The sequence below is a fragment of the Odocoileus virginianus genome, chromosome 15 (genome assembly GCF_023699985.2).
Source record: "Odocoileus virginianus isolate 20LAN1187 ecotype Illinois chromosome 15, Ovbor_1.2, whole genome shotgun sequence".
NCBI classification, from domain to species: domain Eukaryota; kingdom Metazoa; phylum Chordata; class Mammalia; order Artiodactyla; family Cervidae; genus Odocoileus; species Odocoileus virginianus.
In genome coordinates, this window is record NC_069688.1 from 46,666,651 (window position 1) to 46,683,119 (window position 16,469).

General features: G+C 41.1%; 1 protein-coding gene across 1 annotated transcript; it reads right to left on the reverse strand.

Annotated features, from left to right (window-relative positions):
* Positions 1 to 580: 580 nt before the first annotated feature.
* On the reverse strand, positions 581 to 15,727 carry CTHRC1 (collagen triple helix repeat containing 1). The gene is made up of 4 exons (XM_020874077.2): positions 15,434 to 15,727; positions 10,045 to 10,266; positions 8,079 to 8,295; positions 581 to 1,294 (listed from the first exon to the last, which is right to left on the reverse strand). Exons 1-4 carry the CDS (start codon positions 15,581 to 15,583, stop codon positions 1,152 to 1,154), a joined length of 732 nt encoding a protein of 243 aa, XP_020729736.2. The 5' UTR covers positions 15,584 to 15,727; the 3' UTR covers positions 581 to 1,151.
* Between the last annotated feature and the right edge of the window lie 742 nt (positions 15,728 to 16,469).

The following is a 16,469-nucleotide window of genomic DNA, read 5'->3' on the forward strand; positions in this document are numbered from 1 at the left end:
GAGTATTACTACTTTGGTCATTGTTTCCTAGGTTTTTTAAGTAATCAAAGTTAGGAGATTCTGTTAGTTTTACAGCTTTATTTAAGATAAAGTAATTTATGAATTCCTTTATACTGACACTTCCAACTCAAGCCCACGATTTACTTAACTTTATCAGTATTACACCTATATTTCTTTCATCATGAACTCTTTCTGATCACCTTGGCTAGAAGTGATAGGTCTTTCTTTGAATTACACCACCCCTTCAACAACATTCCTTGCAATCAACAGAGTAGTCTTTGATATATGCTATTTTTGTGTATATCTTCTCCTCCCTACCAAATGGTAAGCAACGTGAGGCTGGAGTCCACATCTCTTTACTCTTTGTTAAATAAAGATTTCTAAGATGCTAGTATTAATATATTTCCTGGCACATAAATGCTCCTTTCTCTTTGAATCTCTTAAAATATGGAACAGTACTATACATGTACTAAATTTAAAATAAGATTGTTAGATGGATAAATACAAAGTCAGGTTTATCCTCAACTTTCCAGATATAAAATACCAGAAACCTTCCTTTTAGTAGCAATCACATTAAAGGTTGTTTGAAATAAGTTTTATTTCACAGATATAAAACAATTCTGAACATTTACAACTTGTACAAAGACTGGTAGCTTTTATATTTTAAAAAGTGCTATACTAAGAGAACAGGAAAGAAATGAAGACCATAATAACATTTCAAATTACAGGTATAGGGAATGGGAAAATGAAGAAAGTGTTTTAATTAACTACAAAATCTCAAAACTATAATTTTGATTGAAGGAAAACAAATAATACTGGATCTAAAAACAGTGTGAAATCACACTTTGGTCTGTAAACACATTTAGTCATGTTCTTTCACTCAGAAGTACAGGCAAAAGGAAAAGTACAGGCAGAGGATGAGATGGTTAGATAGCATCACCGACTCAATGGACATGACGCTGAGCAAACTCCGGGAGATAATAAAGGACAGGGAAGTCTGGAGTGCTGCAGTCCATGGGTGGCAAAGAATTGGACATGACTTAGCCACTGAACAACAGCAAAGTACACATAAAAATTATCTAAGGTGTCACACTAAAGTGAACCATTCAAAGGTATAATAAAAAAGAGGTAGGGAACGAAAATGAAAGGATTTACTTTGGGAGCTCTTCAATAATGATGCGAGACACCGAATTCCACCCTGTAGAGGCATCTCCTTTCGGGTAATCTGAGCAAGTACCAACCCAGATAGCAATGTCCACTAGTCCAGCACCAATGCCTTCACAGAGGCCTTCCACTGCAAAACAAAGATGAGAGTTACAAATCTCTTCAGAATAAAAAGGCAAAAACTTTCAGCTCGATTTTATTACTTTAGCATACTAGTGATTAAATCAAGCTAATGTGCAGTAAATTTAAAATGCTAGTATTTAATAAGGGTCTCATAAAGATAAGTTCTCATTTTCCTAGTATGTAAGTATTTTTAAAAGATGTATATATATCCAGGGCTTTCCTGAGAGCTCAGTGGTGAAGAATCTGCCTGCCAATGCAGGAGACACAGGTTTGACACCTGGTCTGGGAAGATCCCACGTGTCACAGAGCACCTAAGCTCAGAAGCCACAGCTAGTAAGCCTGTGTGCTGCAACTGAGGCCCATGTCCCAAGAGCCTGTGCTCTACAACAAGGGAAGCTTCCACAATGAGAAGCCTATGCACCATTACTAGAGAAAAGCCTGCACAGCAACAAAAGTCCAGCACAGCCAAAATAATAAGTGAATTTTTAAAAATTAAACAAAAAGACATATACATATCCATTCTATGGTATAAGCTCACAGGAAATTTTCTTTGAGGTTTCAGCCATAAAGGTAGAATTTGTTTACTTACGGAGATGACCTAAAACAAAAAAAGCTATTTATTTATGACTAAATAAAGGAAGCCTACATTTATTTTTTTTCCTTTGGTCACACCATGTGGCTTACGGGATCTTAGTTCTCCGAACAGAGGCTGAGCCCTAGCCACTAAGAGTGAAAGTACCAAGTCTGAACCACTGCATCAAGACTACACTTTTAAAACCAAGATGTTGATGCAGGGAACTTCCCTGGTGGTCCAATGGTTAAGAATCCATCTTGCAATGCAGGGGACGTGGATTCAATCCTTCATCAAGGAACTAAGATCCCACATGCCCCAGGGTAAGTAAACTGCTGCAGCGTAACTACTGAAGCCTGCACACTCTGGAGCCCATGCCGTGACTAGAGAGTCTGTGCACCTCGATGAAAGATCTCACATGACGCAAAGGAAGATCCTGTGTGCCACAACTAAGACTCAATTCAGCCAAGAAAATAAATAAATATAAAAAATTAAATAAAGTTGTATTTTCTTAAAAAAAAAAGATGTTGATGCAATATGTAAACTTTTTTTTTAAAGAAAGACCTTTCCATCTGAAGAAAAGAGCACTGGAAGATGAAAATGCAATTCTGATTATAAGCTGAATCAGTAATTTACATAAACATTTGGGACAAGTTGTTACACCTGAAGCCTCCATATTTTAATTTTCTATCAGCAGACCAAGCTGAAAACACCTTATAGAAGATCAAATTTTAAGTAATTAAAATAATGTCTCATTTTAAGAGTTAAAAAAATAGAGAGCCCTTTCCTATGTATACTTGATGGTACTAAGTAGAAGAAAAGACTTCTATAATGTCAAAAGAAACCCTAGCATAATCATTACACTAGTCCTTCAACCTGGAATCCTGTTTACATAGAAATTCCTGCACAGTGAAAAAACAAGCTAACTAAATCCTGTTTTTCCTATGTTTTGTTTTTTGCTTCATAAACGTGCCTTTTCATAGGTCCTCCAGACTTTCACATACTAATATATATATAACCGGCATTCCATCTTATCAAGCCTCTTCTCCAATATTAAAAAAATAATCCCCCTACTGTTCATTTTCATAGGCAAAAGTTAAACCCCTCTGATGTCTGTGTCAGGGGAAAAAGGAACCACAGGTTGGCAGATTCTTTAAGAAAACGGGTCCTGATACGTAAGTAGGGTGGGGATGATCGCATGACTGGATCGTCTTCCTATTTGGTTGAGGTTAGTATGCTCAAGCTGAGCCCAGGGATGTAGGCCTGTAACAATCCGCTTCTACCAGCTGTGACATCAGTGAATGAAGGCAAGTCCTACTGAATCCAGGTACCTGTCTCTGGTTCAAGACCCTTTCCAAGTTAGAAGAACTAAGCTGTGCGTGCCCGCAATACCCATAGCCTAGAAATGTGTTCACTTCCCTCCACAGGTCAGACAAGGTTGGGTCTGGCATCATCCTCACACAAGGAGAGTCAATGGTCACTTCATGCTCTTTAACAAATAAAATAATGTTTTTTGAATGAATGAACATTTTTTGCTGTAATAAAGTAGTAATAGCTTATTAAGCACCTAAAAGATGTTGAATTAAAGGTCCTCAACCTGTTTTCCTTCTAGATCCAGGTAAGATGATATTCTAAACTCTGATGGGCATATTTAAGGCTTGATGTCATCCTCTGATGTGCAAAATATAAGGGTATTCCTTTTCTTTCTCTCAAGAGAGTATCAGTGTGTAAGGAAAGTGAATTCACTATTGAGGCAACCTTTAATTCATTTTAAGACAAAATTTGTCATGAATAACAAAGTACTTGACATTTTACCCAACTGATCATACCAAATGAGTTTCTATAACGTGGTTGGTAAATGCTATGTTAAATAATTTATGAAGTGTGTGTATGTATAAGTGACAGTTCCTAGGCCTGAGGGCTTACATTATAGCAAGATATTAACATAAAAACTTTAAAGATAATACAATAGTAAGTTGCTTACATAAACTACTATTTTATTTTTATTTATTTTTATGGATTTCATTTTTTATTAACTTTTATTGGAGCATAGTTGCTTTACAACATATCTTTTGAACTTTATAATTTAACCTTTAAAATTTAAGTATAGTTCAATTACAATGCTGTGCCAGTCTCTGCAGTACCGCAAAGTGACTCAGTTACACACATTCTTTTTTTCATATTCTTTTCCATTATGGTTTATCATAAGATACTGAATATAGTTTCCTGTGCTCTACAGTAGGACTTGTTGTTTATCCATCCTATATGTAATAGTTTACATCTGCTAATCCCACACTCCCAGTCCTTTCCTCCCCCTTGTCAACCAAAAGTCAGCTCTCTATGTTGGTGACTCTGTTTCTGTTTTGTAGATAGATTCATTTGTGCCATGTTTTAGAGTTCACGTATTAGAGATATCTTACGGTATTTGTCTTTTTCTGACTTAGTTCACTTAGTCCGATAATCTCTAGATGCACTCGACTACTTACCACTTCCTAATCAAATTTTAGATTTTATACTAAAATATTTAAAATTTTAGTGACTGCTTCTCAGACGAAAAACACGTCTTCCTTTACAGCACAGAACTTAGTGAAGAGGCTTTTCATTCTGATCAAACCTGTCTTGAGAGACGAGAGCTTCTGTGCTTGGTATCTGTTCACCAGGACACTGATTCTTCTGTTCAGGTTACTTTCTTTCCCTGGGCCTTCTGTATGTGCAGAGAGAAGAGGTTAAAATATCTTCTTTATGTCTTGAGGATACTGTGTGGATTTGAAGAAGAAAATGGAAGGAATGCCCTTGATTCCTTAGCAATAAATGTGCTATATTAATTTGGGGATCAGTATCTGGCTTAGGTCCCTAAGAATGCCGAAATATTTCTTCTGTTAGCAGTAAGGCTTCTCTTCCCTCTCCATTCTAAAGTATAAGATCAGAGAGAAATTTTTTCAAGAAATCTGGGAAATGAAGCTAGTGATACATACACCTTGTGATTCTTCTGGTACATGCTGTTAAGGTAGGTCACCCCCACACCTCACTTGCCACACACACACACACACACACACACAAAACAACTCAAGAAAGCAAAAGAGCTGGCAGTCAAATACTGATAGTGGTGTATCTGGGTGATGACATTAATATTAGGTTGATGCAAAAGTAGTTGTGGTTTTTCATTGTTAAACTTTGCCATTAGATATTGGAATACTTTCTTAAATAAATGTGGTTATGTTAGACATCATTTTAATGTGCATTTCTCACTTTATGCTTTTTTGGTAATGACATTCAGTTCAGTTCAGTCACTCAATCGTGTCCGACTCTCTGTGACCCCATGGACTGCAGCATGCCAGGCTTTCCTATCCATCACCAACTCCCGGAGCTTGCTCAAATTCATGTCCATTGAGTTGGTGATGCCATCCAACCATCTCATCCTCTGTCGTCCCCTTCTCCTCCTGCCTTCAATCTTTCCCAGCATCAAGGTCTTTTCCAATGAGTCACTTTGCATCAGGTGGCCAAAGTACTGGAGTTTCAGCTTCAGCATCAGTCTTTGCAGTGAATATTCAGGACTGATTTCTTTTAGGATTGACTGGTTGGATCTCCTTGCAGTCCAAGGGACTCTCAAGAGTTTTCTCCAACAGCACAGTTCAAAAGCATCAATTCTTCAGCACACAGCTTTCTTTGTAGTCTAACTCTCAGATCCATACATGACTACTGGAAAAACCATAGCTTTGACTGTTGGCAAAATAATGTCTCTGCTTTTTAATATGCTATCTTAGTTGGTCATAGTTTTTCTTCCAAGGAGCAAGTATCTTTTAATTTCATGGCTGCAGTCACCATCTGCAGTGATTTTGGAGCCCAAGAAAATAGAGCCTCTCACTGTTTCCTTTGTTTCCTCATCTATTTGCTATGAGGTGATGGGACTGGATGCCATGATCTTAATTTTCTGAATGTTGAGTAATCACTTATTACTTGTAGTGTATTTTATACGTATTTTAGATTATGGAAATGATGTTAGACAAAAATCAAGTTCGAGTGATTTTCTTATTCAAGTTCAAAATGGGTCATAAAGCAGCAGAGACAACTTGCAATACCAACAATGCATTTGGCCCAGGAACTGCTAATGATTGTACAGTGCAGAGGTGGTTCAAGAAGTTTTGCAAAGGAGATGAGAGCCTTGAAGATGAGGAATGTAGTGGCCAGCCATTGGAAGTTGACAATGACCAGCTTTGATGATCCTCTTACAGCTTCCCAAGAAGTTGCCAAAGAACTCAATGTTGACCACTGTACAGTCATTTGGCATTTGAAGCAAATTGGAAATGTGAAAAAGGTTGATAAGTGGGTGCCTCACGAGCTAACCAAAAATTTTAAAAATTGTCATTTTTGAAGTGTCATCTTCTCTTATTCTATGCAACAACAACGAAGCATTTCTCAATCAGAATGTGATGTGGGATGAAAAGTGAATTGTATATGACAACTGGCAATGGCCAGCTCAGTGGTTGGACCGAGAAAAAGTTCCAAAGCACTTCACAAAGCCAAACTTGTACTACAGAAAAGGGCATGGTCACTGTTTGGTAGTTTGCTGCTGGTCTGACCCACTATAGCTTTCTGAATCCTAGGGAAACTATTACATCCGAGAAGTATGCTTGATGAAAGTGAAAGCGTCAGTCACTCAGTCGTGTCTGACTCTTTGCGACCCCATGGACTGTAGCCCACCTGGCCCCTCTGTCCATGGGATTCTCCAGGCAAGAATACTGGAGTGGGTTGCCATGCCCTTCTCCAGGGAATCTTCCCAACCCAGGGAGCGAATCCGGGTCTCCTGCACTGCAGGCAGATTCTTTACCATTTGAGCCATCTGGCAAGCCTGAGAATTGATGAGATGCACAGAAAACTACAATGCCTGCAGCTGGCACTGGTCAGCAGAGTGGAATTCTCCACGGCAATGCCTGATTGCACATTGCACAACCACCACTTTAAAAGCTGAATGAATTGGGCTACAAAGTTTTGGCTCATCTGCCATATTTACCTGACCTCTTGCCACCTACTACCACTTCTTCAGGCATCTAGAATTTTTTGCAGAGTAAACACTTCCACAACCAGCAAGAGGCAGAAAATGCTTTCCAAGAGTTCACCAAATCCCAAAGCATGAATTCTTACACTACAGGAATAAACAAACTTATTTCTCATTGGCAAAAATGTGTTGATTATAATGGTCCCTATTTTGATTAATAAAGATGTGTTTGAGCCTAGTTAATAATGATTTAAAATTCATAGTCCAAAACTGCAATTACATTTGCACCAACCTAACAGTTTTTTCCACTTCTACTTTTTCGTAGCTTCTAAACTCTTTCAATGAACCTTAAAATACAATGAAACAAATCAACTCTCCCCCCCCCCCACCAAAAAACATAAAAACCCCAACAGTTTTACATTTTTTTGTTTATCTGTTTGGTTTTTTTTGGTTGTGTGGAGAGGCATACGGGATCTTCCTAACCAAGGATGGAACCTGTGCCCTCTGCAGAGGAAGCATGGCATTTTAACCACTGGACCACCAGGGAAGTCCCAGGTTTTGTTTGTTTGTTTTTTTTAACAGCCTAAGTAACCACTGGTTTAATCAAATGTCCCTTCTCTCATACCAGTAGAAGCAAGCAGAGAATACAGAAACAACATAGAAATGTTCTCTCGCAGATGCAGCAGACTGTACCTACTATTTTAAAGAACAGGCAGAGAAATCAGCCTCCTAATCAGTCTATGCTAGTGGTTCTCAACCGTGGAGGACATTAGGATAACCAGGAGAGACTTGGGAAGTTCCGCCACGTGGGATGCAACCAGACCTATTAAGTCAGACTCCATAGAAGAGTGGTACTCAGGCACAGCGATTTTTCAAAGTTCCCCAGCTGAACACAAGGTAGGGACAAGGTTGAAAACCACTGCTCCGTGGCATTACTGGCTATTTTGCCATTTCATCTAACTCAGTGATTTTCAACCTTGTGATCTTTTTAGAAAAAATACAGCGTCTGGGTTCTAACCATGAGATTCTGATTCAGTTGATCAGAGATGGGATTCAGGCATCCACGTATTTTTTGAAAAGATCTACAGGAAATTCTGAAGTGCAACCCAGGTGGAGAACTATACACAGAAAGCCTGTGATGACCTACCGTCATGGTGGATTCAATACTAATCTTTGCTCACTAAAGATCTGAGGCGCATTCTGCAACGTCACTATTCTACATACCAGAAGAAGTGCGATGAATATTAATTGTTGAATTCAATTCAGGGCTTCCTTGGTCCAAATAAATTATGGCTTCAATAGGAAGAGGTCCTGAACACTCAGCTCCATTGAATGTGAAATACCAACGCTGACAGCATGCACTTCTGCATTTTAACCGAAGTGAGCCGCTGAATAAAACTCTTAGGGCACTGTTCGAACGCATCTTTGTGAATGTACATTCCTATCACAAACACAGAAATAGGGTTTAATTAGCATTTTCATTTTTAATTAAAAAGATGCTTTCAAACTATATTGTGAATTTTATTCAACTATTCTTTTCCCCAAAGTACATTTAAAGAGCTTAGCTTTTACAGAGGCAAACCAGTTTTCTGCAAGATGGTAAGAGACACTGATATTAGAAACTTTAAGAAAACTGAATTATGGCTTTCTTAGAATTATTCACTCCATTGAGGGTATCTCTCAGTTTTACAAAAACAGCCAGTTTTCAGAATTTTAGACTAAACCAATCTATATATTTACTTTTCTTTTTCTTCCAAAATTATTTCCTATATTTTGGATGCTACAGATAACAGCAGTAAACAAAATAGAATCCCTGCCATCATGGAACTTACATTCTAGTCTAGCACTGCCCATATATATTACTCTGACCTGTTTCATTTCAAGCACCAGAAAACAGTATCAGGAGTAAAGTGCAGGTGGGGTTTTTAGTCTTTAACTCTATGATACAATGATAAGACCGAGGGCTTTTTCCTCTAACTGTCCTTGCAAAATTTGTCTACTGACTCATGGTGCTACTATCTTTTACTTGCAAAAGGCTCCCAAGCCCATTCTGACCACCAAAAGGAAACTGGAAACATATTAATAATTCAGAATCCATTGGGAAAGTTTTTAAAGAGAACTCCACCAGCAAATTTTGATGAACTATAAAAAAGCAACCAGTCTATAATGTCAAGTGTTCAAGGAAGTAGGCAACACTTTAACAAAATGCTTTCTAAGAAATCATATATGAAAGTATAACTGGTCATAGTCACCAAACTATGAAAGCTAAGTGGATATTCTATCACACAGAAATCAAATCGAGACCATCTCAAACATTTTTATAAATAACAGAGCAGACATTAAAGAGCTAAGATGAGGAGCAGGGATAATATACAGGTTGCTACTTAGAACCTGAGAGTTTTTGGAAAATAAAATTTCTTCTATTTGCCTGGTGGTAGTAGTGGTTAATATCAAGGAATAATACATTGTGGATATGAAACCACATGTAGAGTTGGTCAACAAAAGAATAAAGAGGCTTGAAATGGCACCAGCTTCAACTCTATGCCATCCAAGGGACTTGCCAGTTACTTTGGAAGCAAACACTAAACAAAGTGATTGAATCATTAATTCAAATGCATGGCAAGACAGGCTATTGTGAGTAATTTTTCTCCCTAAAGATTGCTAAATAATTTTAAATGATCACTGTAGTATATCTCTAGCACATTCTACTCCCATAGGCCAAATAATTTTAAGCTGGGTCTGCTACCCAGAATAAGGACAAATACCACTAGACTTCCCACCTCTAGATAATTCCAATCATGCAGTAATTTCTTGGAGATTTCTTTCCACCTTTATGTCTGGAACCACAGCAGAATTTCTTGAATTAATTTAAATTCACTTTAGGACAAGAGTGGAAAGTTACTTACTGTCCAACCCAGACAGTTTCCATTGAAAAAAAAAAAGAGTAAGTTATTTTAAGTGTTCTTAGGGTTGAAATAATTCAGTGACGTATTTGTCTCAGAAATACCTTTATACAATTAATTCTGAAGTTATCAATTTTTTCATTAATTCTAAGTTGAAAGTCACATGGTACCCATCCCTTAATATTTTTTGTCTTTTAGGAAAAATAAAATCTCACCTAAAATGATCACTCAACTATGAAAACCTTTACGTTTTATTTCAACCTTACAATAATTCAGACTAGACTTACAGCAATTTTTCCAAGATCTATGCCATAATTCAGTGAACTCCATGAACACTGCTTGTAGTTAGGCGTCCAGGACTCCTCGAAGACTTCCCGCAGGCATTCCCCCTTCTCTCCTTTGAATCCATCTCGACCTGGGATCCCGGGGGTACCAGGGATGCCATTGGCCCCGGGGCTCCCGTCTCGCCCAGGCACCCCCGCCGGCCCTTGTAAGCACATGCCGTTGTACTGCAGCAGAAAAAAGAAAGGGGGAACATCTCTCACCACCTCAGATTCAAAGGCTCAGTCTGATTAGAACTGCATTTATTTTGAGCCCTAGGAGTCAAGAATCCCTTCGACGGGAACCAGTTGCCGGTGTTCCAGATAAGTCAATAGTGTATATATATATATACATATATATGTACATATGGGGTTTTAGTTCCCTGACCAGGGATCAAACCTGCACCTGTAGCATTGGAAGCTCAGAGTCTTAACCACAGGACCACCAGGGAAATCCCATATACATAAAGAACTGATTTTTAAAGTTATTCCTAAAATACTGGAATTTCTTTCCTATTCTTCTTTTTTTTTTTGCACAGACTTTACACACATACACACACACACAAACAACAAAGAAGAGAAAATATTTTCATTTGTCTGCTTTTTCCTACTGCTCATTGTCAATTGATGTTTTAGTCGCTAAGTCGTGGCCAACTGTTTTGTGACCCCATGGACTGTACCCCACCAGGCCATGGGATTTCCCAGGCAAGAATACTGGATGAGGTTACCATTTCCTTCTCCAACTGCTCATTAAAAGTATACAAAATTTTTAAATGGCTGTATTCCAAAGTGAACATAATCTGATATAATATTTATTCTTCTAACCCTATATATTGTAAAGGGACTTGGATTTCAGAACTACAGTTTTATGCAAACATTGCACTAGTTTGGGATTGCTAAGTTATTTCTATTCTATCATAATGAAAATATTTATCTACATAGCTTTATTCTTTTTTTTTTGAATTATTTCCCTAAGATAAATTCTTAGAGATATAATTATAAAAGAAAATCTTAACTCAATACTTATTTCACACTGGCAATGTCTCTAAGCTGGATAAGCAGACCTTCTCCTTTTATTTTCATGTGGAGGATGTGTCACTAGGGGAACACTTCTGGCCTCCAAATCCACCTAGCCCACCCTGCCAAGGAGTAGGAGTAAGTGACTTCATTGCAAATGTCCATTAGTCTTTAAGAGGGGAACAGTAATCGATCAAAAAATTTTTTTGGTAGCTTGATTTATTTATTAATGGTTGTGTTGGGTCTTCATTGCTGTGCAAGCTTTTCTCTAGTTGCAGCGAGTGGGGACTGCTCTCTAGTTAAGGTGCACAGGGGTCTCACTGCAGTGGTTTCTCTTGTGCAGAGCAGCGGCTCTAGGCGCACAGGCTTCGCTACGTGTGGCTCACAGGTTCAGTCGCTGTGGTTTCCAGCCTCCGGAGCACAGACTCAACAGTTGTGCACAGGTTTAGTTGCTCCGCGGCAGGTGGGATCTTCTCTGATCAGGGATCAAACCTGTGTCTCTTGCCTTGGCAGGCAGATTCTTTACCACTGAGGCACCAGGGAAGCCCCTATCAAACTCTTAAATGCTATGATTCTCTCTCTTTCTCTTGGGGAATGGTGCAGTAATATGATGTAGAGGTTGAGCGAAGGATTCTAGTCATAGTCTCTGGATTTTCATCTTGGCTCCACCACTTACAAGCTATGTGAGATAGGACAAGTCATTGAACACTTCAGCGCCTGTTTCCTAATCTAAAACGCGGGGGGAAATAATAAAGATTCTTACCGCGTAGGAGATTCAAGTGAGATGATACATAAAATGTGCTAGAGCGGTACCTGGCACGCAGTAAATACTATATTTTTCAGCCGTGATTATTCTTATTATTCCCCTAAGACTGTGTGAGGCAGTTGCCCAGGGCACCAGACCTGGGGAAGACAGCATTAGCAAACTCGCCAGCTAACACACATAAGCCACGAGCCACACACAGCAAAACAGTTGCATCGGTGGTAAAACTGCATCTCCATCAGCCTAATTCCCATGCCTGTCCCTGAACTGGTCCATTTATTAGACCCTTCAAGCCCCAAACCCAATTTATTTAAAATGTTACTTTAAAATCCCTATTTGTATAAATGATCGGATACTATCATTCTGTATAAATCTACTGTCCAGTGAGAACAACAACAAAAAAATCAAATTACATATTAAAATAACTTCAAATCTTATTTTTGAATTTTAGCATCCAGGATTGGATATGGTCATATTATAAAATTCAGGCACTTCCCTGGTGGTCCAGTAGCTAAGACTCTGAGCTTCCAATGCAGGGGGCCCAGGTTTGATTCCTGGTCAGAGAACTAGATCCCATATGCCGAAACGAAAGACCTCGTATGCCAAAACAAAGATGGAAGATCCCATATATGGCAACTAAGACCCAGTACAGCCAAATAAATAAATATGTTTTTAAAAAGTTAGTAATGACACTACCTAGAAAAGGTCCTTATTATCTAATGTTTGCCGATCAATCTCCTCACATCAACAATTTGAGTTTTATTTTGCTAAATGATTTCTGTGACTTCCACCACTGATATTTTCCTGACTTCAAGCAAAAGAAAGAAAAGAGACACTTCTAGACATTTGCTGCCAGAGAAATAAGAAATGTATTTAACAAAATTGCAAAAGTATCTGAAGACATGCCAAAGTACACAACATTATAGTTTGGTTTATTTTACGCTTAATTTCCATTTTTTTGTAGATATACTTTAATCTTATTTTGTAGATTGATTTAGTAGATATACTTTAATTTTCACTTAGTAGATATGTTACTTTTAGTAGTAGATATATGCAATATTCAGACACAGATTTCAAGTGGGAAGGGAGAAATAATAACGTTTCTGGTATTTAAAAATTTTTTTTTCACTATTATTTCCCTGAGGGCAAGATGTTACACAAAGTTTTATTTTTCTATATATAAATTCTCAATGGGGGACAAAACTGGATACCGGGATAACAGAGGCTGCCCAGCAATGTCTGAAGACATTTTTGGTTGTCACTACTTGGGAAGGAGGGATTGCTATCGGCACTTGGTAGATGGTAGTGAAAGTCGCTCAGTTGTGTCCAACTCTTTTCTACCCCATGGACTATACAGTCCATGGAATTCTCCAGGCCAGAATACTGGAGTGGGTGGCCTTTCCCTTCTCCAGGGGATCTTCCCAACCCAGGGATTGAACCCAGGTCTCCTGCAACGCAGGAGGATTCTTTACCAGCTGAGCCACAAGGGAAGCCCAAGAATACTGGAGTGGGTAGCCTATCCCTTCTCCGGGGGATCTTCCTGACCCAGGAATCGAACCAGGGTCTCCTGCATTGCAAGTGGATTCTTTACCAACTGAGCTTTCAGGGAAGCCCAAGAAGGTCGGGATGTTGCTAAGCATGCCAGATGCACAGCGCTGTCCCCACAACAAAGAACCTCCCGGCTCCAAATGTCAACTGTGCTATGGTTGAGAATTTTTATTCTCCTTTTTAATCTAAAAAAACTGCATTGGGAGACCGCATAATTTTACTGAATTCGGTTCCACAGGTATTAATCTGTCTTCTTTCACTTTGAAATGCTAACCCAGCACATGATCAGTACCATGCAGGGCTTCCACTAAGGTCTGCGGAATGAACCCCTGTTTCTTTCACTGGCCACCAGGGGGCAGAGCTTGCTGGACGCTTGAAAGGAAGGCTTTGAAAAACCCTGTACAAAGAAGCTGCTTTATAGAATCTGTTGAAACCTTAATGACTGCGAGGATTCTTTTCCCCCAGCAAAACCAAATCCAGTCTACAGGATGCACCTGAGCCTGGCTGCACAATAAACTTTTCCAAGTCGGGCTAGAGTTGTGGGAAACCTCAGGTTCTGTAAATCCTTGGAGGGAAAGGAAAAAAATTGCTAGCTTTATAGGGAAAAAGGGTATTTTGTGTATCATAACTACAGACTCGTAAAATGCAGACTGCACATGAACCACATTCATTTGGTACAGTTTAAAACAATTTAGACACTCAAAATAGAACTATAGCCCTGAACACATAGTCTGCTTTGTGGAGGAAAATTACATAGTACATCTCCAAAAAGTGCAGTGTGGAACGGCAGGAATCTTTTTCCTGAGCTTTTGAATCTGGCATAGAACTAGCAGCCAGGGAGCTTGGTTTATTAGCTCAGTTTACAATGGCAGCTTAAGAAATTCAAAACAGTTTGTTTTTATTTTAAAATTTAAAAAGTGCCCCGTTTATGTCCTGCAATGATGGTATAACCCATATTTGCTCAATGACTGAAGTTTATTATATGCCAAGGAATGTGATAGATTTGAAAGGATCATTCTGGCTACAAGGGCAGAATACCACTCTGCCCTCCAATGGGTTTGCTGACTTTTAGAGGGTTTTAAGAGCTTTAAGCAAACAGACCTGCCCATAGATTAGTCCCTCAGAAATCACTTGGGTGACTTCCCTGGCAGTCCAGTGGTTAAGACTCCCCACTTCCAATGCAGGGTACAGGAGTTCATCCTTGGTCAGGGAACTAGGATACTGCATGCCATGGGGGCCACCAAGGAAAGAAAGAACTTGGGCTATTCATTGCTCTCCTGGAAACTGTCTGATCCCTCAGTTCAGTTTTCATGCTCCTACCTGGTGGCACAGGCTGAAGACCCAGCTTGTCTAGAAGGACTGACTGCCCATCTGTCTAAATACAACGAAATGGGTCCTTGGAGGGCTAGTGCTGGGCCCCTTCATTTTGTCTTCTGATCATAAACCCTCTGAGCTATTCCTGGCCCAGCTGTGACAAAGTAAACTGCAGCACATACTCCCTAGGAAGATGACCCAACATGACTCACTGTCATCAAGTTACAAAGAGTTGGACTGATACTGGGTGAGGGTTGTTATTCTATCCCGCTGGCGGACGTGGCCACCAGCCCCAACAAAGGACACGTTGCAAGTCCCTGGCCCAGGCCCACCCAGGGGATTAGCGAATCCAGGGTCTCGCAGAAAGCTCCTTGGCCTACGCTCTAACCTCCCAAGCTCCTTATTCTATCCTCATTGCAGCCCAAACCCTCTCCGTCTCTGGAGGCGGGGGACGAGGGGGGGCGGCGCAGAGGTCAGAAATTATTGGGCGACTCCTTGTACTCCGGGCGTCCTACCCAACCCACGGCGCATCTGTGGTCCACGACGGCCCTCTCAGACCAGTCTCCCTCGCGAGTTCCGGGACTCCACCATCCGCAGAGCCCAGGTCCTTTCTTACCCGCAGACTCAGACAGAGCGGGATCCCCAGGGGCTGGCAAGACCCCCACCCCCTTCCCTGGCCCTGCTCAGCGGCTATGTCCCCTCCACCCGACTCACCAGGTCCACCACCTCCCTCTGCCGGAGCAGAGCCTTTTGCTTCCCTTTGGGCGTCTCGGAGGCGCTCGACGGCGCCCGCGGCTGCAGCAGCAGGAGCAGCAGGAGGCCAAGCAGCCGCCGCGGGGAGGCGGCGGGGCCCTGGGGGCGCATGGCGCGCGGCGGCCCCGGGACGCACGGAGCTGGAGAGGAGAGACCCGGGAGCCCGGACGACGTGATCACAGTCTGGCCCCGCCGCGCTCCGAGGCCACCGCCGCTGGTTGCATGAATGCGCCTTTCACTCGCACGCTTCCCTCTCTCCCCTCTCTCCCCCCTCTCCCTCCCGCCCCTCCGGACACCAGAGTTTCCATCCAGTAATAGGTCGGAGCCCCCACCCCGATCCCGAAGTGGGGCGGGCCGACAGCCGAGCCCGCCCCGTCCTGCGGCCGCCCCGCCCGCCAGGACCCTCGCGGGGCTGTGCGGACCTCGTGAATCAGTCGCCGGCGGAGCGGGGGGAGGTGGGCGGGTGGGGTGCAGAGACCAGCGAACCACACAGGTGGAGGCTTTGAGGACAGCCTGGAGATAGATGGCACGGCTTAACTGAACACTGTAGAGACTTTGGGTCCAGGAACACCTGGATCAAACCCTGGCACGTGGACAAGTTCTTTTTTAGGAGATGACATTTGGTGGGGGGAGGATAAGAGAGATGAGAAGGAATCATAGGTATCATCGGATTCAAAGCATTTATCCTACTACCTCTGAATACATCATCCCAGGGACCCATGACTCAAAAATTAAGAACCCCTGCTTCATAATGAGTGGTAAAACTTGCAAAACTCCAGGAACCAAATAGTCTTTCACACACACTCTCTGCCTTCTTGGCAATCCTGTGGAAATTGAAAGACCCTGATGCTGGGAAAGACTGAAGGCAGAAGAAGAGGCGACAGAGGATGAGGTGGTTGGATGGCATCACTGATTCAATGGACATGAACTTGGGCAAGCTCAGGGAAATGGTGAGGGACAGAGAAGCCTGGCATGCTGCAGTCCTTGAGGGCATGAA

Bases quoted from the DNA above. Each gene is read 5' to 3' on its own strand.
- CTHRC1 (XM_020874077.2), bottom strand. From the start codon at position 15,583: ATGCGCCCCCAGGGCCCCGCCGCCTCCCCGCGGCGGCTGCTTGGCCTC. The intron at 8,296-10,044 runs GTAAGTCTAGTC...TGTTTGTGATAG, and splicing joins TAGATCTTGGAAAAATTGCT to GAATGTACATTCACAAAGAT. The intron at 1,295-8,078 runs GTATGTAGAATA...TTTGTTTTGCAG, and splicing joins TATTCATCGCACTTCTTCTG to TGGAAGGCCTCTGTGAAGGC.